Source organism: Saccostrea cucullata, unplaced genomic scaffold (assembly GCF_032062105.1).
Source record: "Saccostrea cucullata isolate Sc308-1 unplaced genomic scaffold, CSIRO_AGI_Scuc_v1 ctg962, whole genome shotgun sequence".
Classification (NCBI taxonomy): Eukaryota; Metazoa; Mollusca; class Bivalvia; order Ostreida; family Ostreidae; genus Saccostrea; species Saccostrea cuccullata.
Window position 1 is genome coordinate 247790 of NW_026925544.1, and position 11557 is coordinate 259346.

An 11557-nucleotide genomic window follows, 5' to 3' on the forward strand; every position below is an offset into this window, starting at 1 on the left:
TGGTGTCCTTTGTGAAAATTGATGTATTCCGAAGGAAATATTCCCTTGTTTTTCTGTAATAGGTTCATTTATTAATAAATCTCCCATTTTAACTTTTTGGATTCTGGCGTCACAAATTTTTTTGATTCTGTAAAAATTTCATTAATTTTTAAATACAAGAAATACAGTTTCGTGTGAGAAGAATCCTACCTTAAGAAATAATTTGTATCAAGTTGTGATAATCAAATATCAAAACTAGTACTAACGGTTCAAAAGTCAAGGATAAAGATATTTAAGTGAGTCAAACTCTAAAGCAAAGGTCAAAAGTTCAAAATTGTTGGTATCAAAAAAGGTCTTGTCGCCAGAAATAGACATATGAGATATGAAAGTCCTACTTCTAACGGTTCAAAAGACATGGTCAAGGTTAAATTTGTTTTAAATTGAATATGGGCCAAACTGTAAGGTTTGGGTTAATGGGTAAAATATTTTTATAACCAATAAAAGTTTTGTCGCAAGAAATGCACCTGTGAAATATAAAAGCCCTAGCACCAACTATTCAAAATTTATGGCTAAGGTAAATGCATATTCATGACTTTTTTCTTAACTTTTCATTGATTTTTTTCATTTTTCATTGACAGTTTAAACTACAAATATGTTCATAAGACATGAATGCTCCGGAACGTTCTTGATGTATTTGAATAGTTCTTACAAATACGTATCAGAATGCTAGGTTTTGTAAATATGTTTTGTATTATGTAGTTAAAAGTGGGGTCAAAGTCAAAGGAAAGGTTAAAGTAAAAAAAATATTAATGCAGTTGCATAGCTCTTACTAGATCCTGACCTTGATATGCGTAATTCATGTAACAAACATCCTCTGTTCTTTCGATTTATTTAAGACGTACAGAAGGCAGATGCGGGGAACTTGACCTGTGAAGTGTTAGAACAAGTGAAATACGGAGGAAAATGGTACAGGGATGAACTAGTAGCTAGAAAGTCTGTAGCCATTAAAATTAGGGGTAAGGATAATCCAGAAAGGTCTGTAGCCATTAAAATTAGGGGTAAGGATAATCCAAGAAAAGTCTGTAGCCATTAAAATCAGAGGTAAGGATCATCCTAAAAAGTCTGTAGCCATTAAAATAAGGGGTAAGGATAATCCAGAAAAAGTCTGTAGCCATTAAAATCAGAGGTAAGGATCATCAAAAAAAGTCTATAGGCATTAAAATTAGAGGTAAGGATAATCCAGAAATGTAGGTAGCCATTAAAATTAGAGGTAAGGATAATCCATAATATTTTTATTTTAAAGGATTCACTCCATTTTTTTCCACATCATAATATTCTGATATTGCTGAATATTCTGAAGAATAGATATTCAAATCTGCTTTAAATTAATCCTTTAAAAGTGAATTCAATAGATTTTTGTCAGTTACATGATTTCATTCATTAAATTAAACGAAGGACAAAGCATTTATAATTAATCTTACGAAATTCGAACAATGTATTAACAAATTCTGATTTCTTTATAGAAAAGCAAAATCTAAATGTGGTTGGATCACTTAATTCTCAATACTGTTAGTATCAGCTTAGTGGCCACAGAGCCTCCTCAGTATCAGATCAGTGGCCTCAGAGCCACCTCAGCACCTCCTCAGTACCAACAAAGTCAACCTCAGTGCCTCTCAGTATATCCTCAGTGTACACAGTGAAAACCTCAGTGCTACCCAGGACTACCTTTGTTAACTCAGTACCGGACTCAGTACAATTCAGGGTTTCCCCAGTACCACTCAGTATTTTTCAGGGTTTTGTTTGATTCTCTGTGCTTTTTAGTTACAGTAGTGTCTGGTCCAGTGGTTCTTGAGAAGATTTTAAAAGGTTTTTTACCTCTATTTCTATGTAAAACTGGAATTCCCTATTGTGACCCCGCCCTACCAGAGGTGGTCATGATTTGTTCAATTGAATCTACACTACCCAATGATCTTCCACATAAAGCTTAGCTTTTTTGGCCCAGGGGTTCTTGATAGGAAGATTTTTTAAGTTTCCCCCCACTACATTTCATTGTTAAACTTGGATTCCCTATTTTGACCCTGCCCTACCACTGGGGGTCATAATTTGAACAATTCAGAATTTTCATTACCCCAGGATGCTTACATAAGTTTCATCTTTTCTGGCTGAATAGTTCTTGAGAAAAAGATTTTTAATGACTTCACTATTTTTTTGTTTTTCCTTGATTATCTCCCCTTGGAAGGAGACTTGGCCCTTTATATTTACAATTTAAATTTTCCTTTACCAAAGTATGCTTTTTACAAAGTTTGGTTAAAATTGGCCCAGTGGTTCTTGAGGAGAAGTTGAAAATGTGAACAGTATACAGACGGACGGACGGATGACGGACAACGGGTGATCAGAAGGCTCACTTGAGCTTTAAGCTGAGCTAAACACTGCAAAACATCTACCTTTCCTTTCATCAATTATGACATAATTTTTAAATAAATCTGTATATTTCATCCACATCCAACCCTTTAAAAGTCATCTCTTCAAGCAATAAACTTGCTTGAATTGGAAATTTCTGCAATCTCTCAAACAATTCAAATCAAGCCAGTTTATCGCCTGCAGAGGCGACTATTAAGGTTTGAGAAATGGATGAAATATACAAATTGGTTTAAGAATGTGTTTGGAATTAGGGGATGAGAGGTAGATGATTAACCGAAGTTGGAAAGTGGAGAAATTCTCCCAAACAAAACGCAAAAAATCATGCGCCGTAAATTGCACATTTCTGTGATTTTCTTTAATTGACACAGAAGTCACGTTGGAGATACTGCTACATGTAATGATGTTATCTTAATTTCAGAAGCCTGTAACCGTGGCAATTTCTTCATCACCCAGCAATCATTACTTCATACTTGTAATAATCATGTTATGTATAGGGATGGCTCAGGCTGAAGAGTATACAGTGACTATTTCACCTGCATCAGCCATACTTAACAAGGGAGAGAATCTGAAGGCCCTGTGTAACATACCCGGACTGTCTGCCCTGGACATTATCAGTAAACTCAAGGTCAGGTGGTACCACAATGGCCGCCAGCTGACCAGTCAGCCAGTCTGTGAATTTGAAGAGGCCTCCATGTCAGACAAGTATGCCTGTAGTGTGCTCTCCCCTCAGGCAAACAACATCAGCTTAGAATTCACCGTAAGAAGTAAGTACTTCCGCGAAAATGATTGAATAATAAAAGAGGGATTCCTCTTATGTTTCTTGTATTTATTTTATTCAAGAAGACAACATGGCCGAGAGACGGTATTTATTATTTTTACTGAAATTAAGTTTGATCGTTCTGTATTGGAATCAAGGTCATTTCAAAGTCATTTATTTTCCCTCAACATTAGGAACATGCATTCTGAGAGTATTGCATAAGAAGGTACAAGTCGCTAGCGGGGTCCCCTTATCTCTTTAGGCCTCTATATAAAAAAGTGTCCCCAAAATTGTGAAATTTCGGTAATTACTTGTTTATGAATGAAATTAAATGTCTTGGAATTGAAGTCGATCTGCCTTACAAAGACAAACTTGCTTTAATGTCAGTATCCCCCGCTGAAAGTGGGGGAACGTTATACATTTATTGCATTACAGTGATGGAGCTATGAGGATTTATTCAGCCAAGAAAAATCTTATTCCCCGAGGGCTACATCCGAGAGGATGAGATATTTCTTGGCTGAATAAAATTTTATGTTTCCCGAACATTCATGCAATGAATTGTTTATTATACCGAAATAAGTAAATTAATAATAATAAATTTTAAATAAACATAAACTTCAAATTCGTCACTGTTCTCAAATTCACTCTCATTTTTAATGTAAAGTTTCTGTAACCTTTTGACACATCACTAAAAAGCAGATTTTTGACGTAAACCAGACTATCTTGACGCGTACGTCTACTACTCTCGAGCGTTTTCTTCCAACGATATCATATTAACTATGTTGCGGGAAAATGCACTAGGTTTCCGAAGTGGTGGAATATGATGAAAAGCATGCTAAGGACCGAGAAATATGAAGTTTAATAGTCCGGTCACGTGATAATCTATTTTCACTCAAATAAGTAAACACATTATGTAGAATAATTATAATGAGGTATTAACATAATAATTTCTGTCTGTCTGTCCGTCCAGCTGGCCTTCCGTCCGTAGTTCTGTCTGTTCGTAACGCTTTTCCAAGCGATATCGCGAAAGCTTTGAGCTTTTGTAATGAAATTTTACGCAATAATCTCCATGGCCTAAGGAGGATCCCTATTGATTTTGACGTCAAAAGTTCAAGGTCATAAATAAAACAAACTTTTGAGATATATATGTTTTAATACTTTCGTTTCCATTCGATACCTTTGAGATTTTGCAATGATATTTCATATCACTACTCCCTTTGGCTTAAAAAAAGACCCCTATTTATTTTAAAGTCAAAGGTCAAGGTCGTAGTTTAACATATCTATTTGAGGATGTACAATTGTGATGAGGAAAAAATTGATCTTTTAAATCTCAGACATCTAAATATTAGAGATATATAAGCAAATATACATTGAATATTTCATCTTGTCAGACACCAGAGAAGAACCCTCTAACTGTTAGTCTGTAGTTCTGTCCGTCCGTCACAAAAACTTTAACATTGGTCATATCTTTTGAATGAGAAGGGATAGGGTCTTCATATTACAAATGTATATTACCTGTGACAAGACCTTTCTTTTTATTATGATTTAAAAAAAAAACATACAAAAGAACAAAAAAACACAAAACATACATAGACGAACACACCCTAACACACGTAACACACCACATGCACTCTGTGCACCTTTCCCAAAATGCCAGCTGTTCATAATTACATCTAAAGTGATAATTAGAATTTTTTATTTATAACAAATCAAATCAAACATTGCCCATTTACTATACATTTTAGTTTTACAATGAAAATTGCTTTCAATTTTCAATTTTCCTGTAATACTTAACAATGTTAATTACGTCTGTAAATTTAGGTATTGTACATTGAGTTCTTGAGTAATACAAGTACTTTTTTCCAAAGAAGATGATCAAATTTTCTAAATAACTTCCTTCAATATTATCCAGCATCACTTTTTTTTAAATTACATAATCATTTTCAATAGCTTGAAACCAATTTTCAAAATCTCTCCAAAATATGGTAACATGAATACAATCATAAAAAACATAAATCAATATTCCTGGATCTATTTTAGAGAAATACCAAAAAATATTTTCAGCAATTTTTGTCTTGTGAAGAAAAGAATTTGTGGAAACGAAGCCCATAAGATTTTTATATTGAAAGTAAATTATTTTGGTGTCCTTTGTGAAAATTGATGTATTCCGAAGGAAATATTCCCTTGTTTTTCTGTAAAAGGTTCATTTATTAATAAATCTCCCATTTTAACTTTTTGGATTCTGGCGTCACAAATTTCTTGATTTTGTAAAAATTTCATTGATTTTTAAATACAAGAAATACAGTTTCGTGTGAGAAGAATCCTACCTTAAGAAATAATTTGTATCAAGTTGTGATAATCAAATATCAAAACTAGTACTAACGGTTCAAAAGTCAAGGATAAAGATATTTAAGTGAGTCAAACTCTAAATTGTTGGTATCAAAAAAGGTCTTGTCGCCAGAAATAGACATATGAGATATGAAAGTTCTACTTCTAACGGTTCAAAAGACATGGTCAAGGTTAAATTTGTTTTAAATTGAATATGGGCCAAACTGTAAGGTTTGGGTTAATGGGTAAAATATTTTTATAACCAATAAAAGTTTTATCACAAGAAATGCACCTGTGAAATATAAAAGCCCTAGCACCAACTATTCAAAATTTATGGCTAAGGTAAAAGCATATTCATGACTTTTTTCTTAACTTTTCGTTGATTTTTTTTTCATTTTTCATTGACAGTTTAAACTACAAATATGTTCATAAGACATGAATGCTCCGGAACGTTCTTGATGTATTTGAATAGTTCTTACAAATACGTATCAGAATGCTAAGTTTTGTAAATATGTTTTGTATTATGTAGTTAAAAGTGGGGTCAAAGTCAAAGAAAAGGTTAAAGTAAAAAAATATTAATGCAGTTGCATAGCTCTTACTAGATCCTGACCTTGATATGCGTAATTCATGTAACAAACATCCTCTGTTCTTTTGATTTATTTAAGACGTACAGAAGGCAGATGCGGGGAACTTGACCTGTGAAGTGTTAGAACAAGTGAAATACGGAGGAAAATGGTACAGGGATAAACTAGTAGCTAAAAAGTCTGTAGCCATTATGATTAGGGGTAAGGATAATCCAGAAAAGTCTGTAGCCATTAAAATAAGGGGTAAGGATAATCCAGAAAAAGTCTGTAGCCATTAAAATCAGAGGTAAGGATCATCCGAAAAAGTCTGTAGCTATTAAAATTAGGGGTAAGGATAATCCAGAAAAAGTCTGTAGCAATTAAAATCAGAGGTAAGGATCATCAAAAAAAGTCTATAGGCATTAAAATTAGAGGTAAGGATAATCCAGAAATGTAGGTAGCCATTAAAATTAGAGGTAAGGATAATCCAGAAATGTAGGTAGCCATTAAAATTAGAGGTAAGGATAATCCAGAACAAGTCTGTAGCCATAAAAATTAGAGGTAAGGATAATCCAAAACTGTAGGTAGCCATTAAAATTAGAGGTAAGGATAATCCAGAAATATAGGTAGCCATTAAAATTAGAGGTAAGGATAATCCAGAAATGTGGGTAGCAATAAAAATTAGAGGTCAGGATAATCCAGAAATGTTGGTAGCCATTAAAATTAGAGGTAAGGATAATCCAGAACAAGTCTCTAGCCATTAAAATTAGAGGTAAGGATAATCCAGAACAAGTCTGTAGCCATTAAAATAAGAGGTAAGGATAATCCATGAAAAGTCTGTAGCCATTTAAATCAGAGGTAAGGATAATTCAAAAATAGTCTGTAGCCATTAAAATCAGAGGAAAGGATAATCCAGAACAAATCTGTAGCCATTAAAATCAGAGGTAAGGATCATCAAAAAAAGTCTATAGGCATTAAAATTAGAGGTAAAGATAATCCAGAAATGTAGGTAGCCATTAAAATTAGAGGTAAGGATAATCCAAAACAAGTCTTTTGCCATTAAAATTAGAGGAAAGGATACTGTAAATGTATTATATTTAGCGTGTACGATATTTGGCGGAAAATGATTTTTGAACAAGTTAGCGTCGATTTGATTTAGCGCATTTCTTAATGTTCTTATTAATGTCTATATGTGTTAGACATTTAGCGTTGTACTTGAATTAGCGGAAGTTTCTTTCCGCCAAAAACGTTAAAAAGAATACACCGCCAAATGTAATACGTTTACAGTAATCCAGAAATGTAGGAAGCCATTAAAATTAGAGGTAAGTATAATCCAGAAATGTAGGTAGCCATTAAAATTAGAGGTAAGGATAACCCAGAAATGTAGGTAGCAATAAAAATTAGAGGTAAGGATAATCCAGAAATGTTGGTAGCCATTAAAATTAGAGGTAAGGATAATCCAGAACAAGTCTGTAGCCATTAAAATTAGAGATAAGGATAATCCAGAACAAGTCTGTAGCCATTAAAATTAGAGGTAAGGATAATCCAGAACAAGTCTGTAGCCATTAAAATTAGAGGTGAGGATAATCCGTGAAAAGTCTGTAGCTATTTAAATCAGAGGTAAGGATAATTCAGAAATAGTCTGTAGCCAATAAAATCAGAAGTAAGGATAATCCAGAAAAGTCTGTGGCCATTTAAATTTGATGTAAGAATAATCCAGAAAAGTCTGTAGCCATCAAAGATAGAGGTAAGAATAATCCAGAAAAGTCTGTAGCCATTAAAATTAGAGGTAAGGGTAACCCAGAAAAAGTCTGTAGCCATTAAAATTAGGGGTAAGGATAATCCAGAAAAGTCTTTAGCCATTAAAATTAGAGGTAAGGATAATCCAGAAATGTGGGTAGCCATTAAAATTAGAGGTAAGGATTATCCAGAACAAGTCTGTAGCCATTAAAATTAGAGGTAAGGATAATCCAGAAATGTAGGTAGCCATTAAAATTAGAGGTAAGGATAATCCAGAAATGTAGGTAGCAATAAAAATTAGAAGTCAGGATAATCCAGAAATGTTGGTAGCCATTAAAATTAGAGGTAAGGATAATATAGAACAAGTCTGTAGCCATTAAAATTAGAGGTAAGGATAATCCATGAAAAGTCTGTAGCCATTTATATCAAAGGTAAGGATAATCCAGAACAAGTCTGTAGCCATTAAAATCAGAGGTAAGGATAATCCAGAAAAGTCTGTAGCCATATAAATAAGATGTAAGAATAATCCAGAAAAGTCTGTAGCTATTAAAATTAGAGGTAAGGATAATCCAGAAAAGTCTGTAGCCATTAAAATTAGAGGTAAGGATAATCCAGAAATGTAGGTAGCCATTAAAATTAGAGGTAAGGATTATCCAGAACAAGTCTGTAGCCATTAAAATTAGAGGTAAGGATAATCCAGAAATGAAGGTAGCCATTAAAATTAGAGGTAAGGATAATCCAGAAATGTAGGTAGCAATAAAAATTAGAGGTCAGGATAATCCAGAAATGTTGGTAGCCATTAAAATTAGAGGTAAAGATAATATAGAACAAGTCTGTAGCCATTAAAATTAGAGGTAAGGATAATCCATGAAAAGTCTGTATCCATTTATATCAAAGGTAAGGATAATCCAGAACAAGTCTGTAGCCATTAAAATCAGAGGTAAGGATAATCAAGAAAAGTCTGTAGCCATTAAAATTAGATGAAAGAATAATCCAGAAAAGTCTGTAGCCATTAAAATTAGAGGTAAGGATAACCCAGAAAAGTCTGTAGCCATTAAAATTAGAGGTAAGGATAACCCAGAAAAAGTGTGTAGCCATTAAAATTAGGGTAAGGATAATCCAGAAAAGTATGTAGCCATTAAAATTAGAGGTAAGGATAACCCAGAAAAAGTCTGTAGCCATTAAAATTAGGGATAAGGATAATCCAGAAAAGTCTGTAGCCATTAAAATTAGAGGTAAGGATAACCCAGAAAAAGTCTGTAGCCATTAAAATAAGGGGTAAGGATAATCCAGAAAAGTCTGTAGCCATTAAAATTAGAGGTAAGGATAATCCAGAAATGTAGGCAGCCATTAAAATCAGAGGTTAGGATAATCCAGAACAAGTCTGTAGCCATTAAAATTAGAGGTAAGGATAATCCAGAAATGTAGGTAGCCATTAAAATTAGAGGTAAGGATAATCCAGAAATGTAAGTAGCAATAAAAATTAGAGGTCAGGATAATCCAGGAATGTTGGTAGCCATTAAAATTAGAGGTAAGAAAAGCCAGAACAAGTCTGTAGCCATTAAAATTAGAGGTAAGGATAATCCATGAAAAGTCTGTAGCCATTTATATCAAAGGTAAGGATAATTCAGAAATAGTCTGTAGCCATTAAAATCAGAGGTAAGAATAATCCAGAAAAGTCTGTAGCCATTAAAATTAGATGTAAGAATAATTCAGAAAAGTTTGTAGCCATCAAAAATAGAGGTAAGAATAATCCAGAAAAGTCTGTAGCCATTAAAATTAGAGGTAAGGATAACCCAGAAAAAGTCTGTAGCCATTAAAATTAGAGGTAAGGATAATCCAGAAAAGTATGTAGCCATTAAAATTAGAGGTAACGATAACCCAGAAAAAGTCTGTAGCCATTAAAATTAGGGATAAGGATAATCCAGAAAAGTCTGTAGCCATTAAAATTTGAGGTAAGGATAACCCAGATATTTATGTAGCCATTAAAATTTGAGGTAAGGATAATCCAGAAAAGTCTGTAGCCATTATAATCAGACGTAATTATAATCCAGAAAAGAAGTCTGTAGCAATTAAAATCAGAGGTAAGGATAATCCAGAAATGTAGGTAGCCATTGAAATAAGAGAAAAAGATAATCCATTGCACAAATATCTGAAAAATTTATAAATATACAAATTGACGTTACCGACAAAGCGGTTATTCCAAGCCAAAGCAGATCTAGACGTGACGTCACAACATATCAGTTTACGCCATTTTTGGAAAGTCTCCGAGTGAGTTTGTATTTTCCAAGGGTTAATGGCCAGGAAAAGTGTCGGACGCATGTGTGTTTTGGAAGGATGTAGCAACAGTAAGATGGCGTGTCGAATTATGTTTTTCACAAAGATGAGCGACTGTGAGCGCCCTGATGTTGTTTTGTGTAGCTGATGAGGGCAGACTGGTCTGGTCCACATGTGCTTGAGAGCAGGACAACCCCCTTATATAGACCCCCGGGCCTGATAGACTTTTTTCACATACATTATATATGGATGACACTTTTGCGATAAAATATGTTCTATCAATTCATAGAATTTGCTTAAACTAACATTTTATAAAACATTTTAACCAATTCTTTAAATATAAATGTATAGAAAGTTAGGGTACATTTTATAGAACGTTCGTTTTAGGTAATTTTTTGATTTGTTGGTATAGATCTTATCACAAATATTTCCATGAAAAATAATATCTGAGAAAAAAGTGAAAAAAACCCAGGGGTCTATATTGAAGGGGAGGTGTCGTTCCTGTCCTCAAGCACCTGTGGTCTGGTCCCTCAAAATACACAGTTATCTGCAGGACCATTTCAACGAGGATTGCTATGAGTTGTACATATATGTTCGTTCGCCATGAAACGCGTTCGACTTTGATGTCGTTCGCTCGTTTTCTAGTTCGTCCAGAATCATTCGCACTTAAACACGTTCGCACAAAGTCCATTCGCGCATAATATGTTAGTCATGAAGGACTTCGGGATTGCTACGAAGAAGCGTCTACACCACGGGAAACGTGAAGAACTGAACGACGTGTTCTTGGAGTTACCCCTTGTAAACACCCCTGGGCCTCCAGTGCAAGGAACCAATGGAAAGCATGAGAGGAACAGGGTTAGTTCTTTGGTTCCCTAGGTGCTTGTGAAACATAAAACAATTATTAACTTCAGAAATTGTAGACCTTTGTGAGTAAATTCGGAATAAGATAATGAAAATGTCAGACATAAAAACGACCTTAATAAATTCGTTCTGAAACTGCTTTCCTTGGAATTTTTTTTGTTAAACAGAAAATAAACTACATTGACTAAGAGTCACAAGACCAGGATCAATGTGTTGGGATCCAAACAACGCCTGTTCGTTCCCTTTCCCACGCCTGTTCCGGAATGTAATAACATGCTTAAAAGAGAGAGAGAGAGAGAGAGAGAGAGAGAGAGAGAGAGAGAGAGAGGGAGAGAGAGTTAGTAATTTGTTACGTTCCCTGGACAATGGCTTTTATATATTTACACATTTAGTACTTAACCAACTGAAAGAAAGAATGATTTTATTATTTTATTCCACATACATCTTTTATTTACCTGGTATCTGTAAGGCCATAACCTTAGAAAGGAATTTTAGATTCTCCTCTTATGTCATTTTCTCCTCGTTTACATTCTACATTTTGATCCAGATCTAGATAGGTATTTAGCTTACTATTCATTTTTCGATCCTAAATCCTAAGTTCCATGAATGTAACAATGAATTTTACAACTGA

General features: G+C 34.0%; 1 protein-coding gene across 1 annotated transcript; it reads left to right on the forward strand.

Annotated features, from left to right (window-relative positions):
- Nucleotides 1-1059: 1059 nt before the first annotated feature.
- On the forward strand, nucleotides 1060-6378 carry LOC134269189 (uncharacterized). The gene is made up of 3 exons (XM_062751413.1): nucleotides 1060-1122; nucleotides 2895-3164; nucleotides 6151-6378. The coding sequence occupies exons 2-3, from the start codon at nucleotides 2897-2899 to the stop codon at nucleotides 6345-6347; spliced, it is 465 nt and encodes a 154-aa protein (XP_062607397.1). The 5' UTR covers nucleotides 1060-1122; nucleotides 2895-2896; the 3' UTR covers nucleotides 6348-6378.
- Nucleotides 6379-11557: the final 5179 nt, after the last annotated feature.

Excerpts from the sequence above, each read along its gene's own strand:
- LOC134269189 (XM_062751413.1), top strand. The coding sequence starts at position 2,897 with ATGGCTCAGGCTGAAGAGTATACAGTGACTATTTCACCTGCATCAGCC. Across the intron at positions 3,165-6,150 it reads CTTAGAATTCACCGTAAGAA|ACGTACAGAAGGCAGATGCG; the intron begins GTAAGTACTTCC and ends GATTTATTTAAG.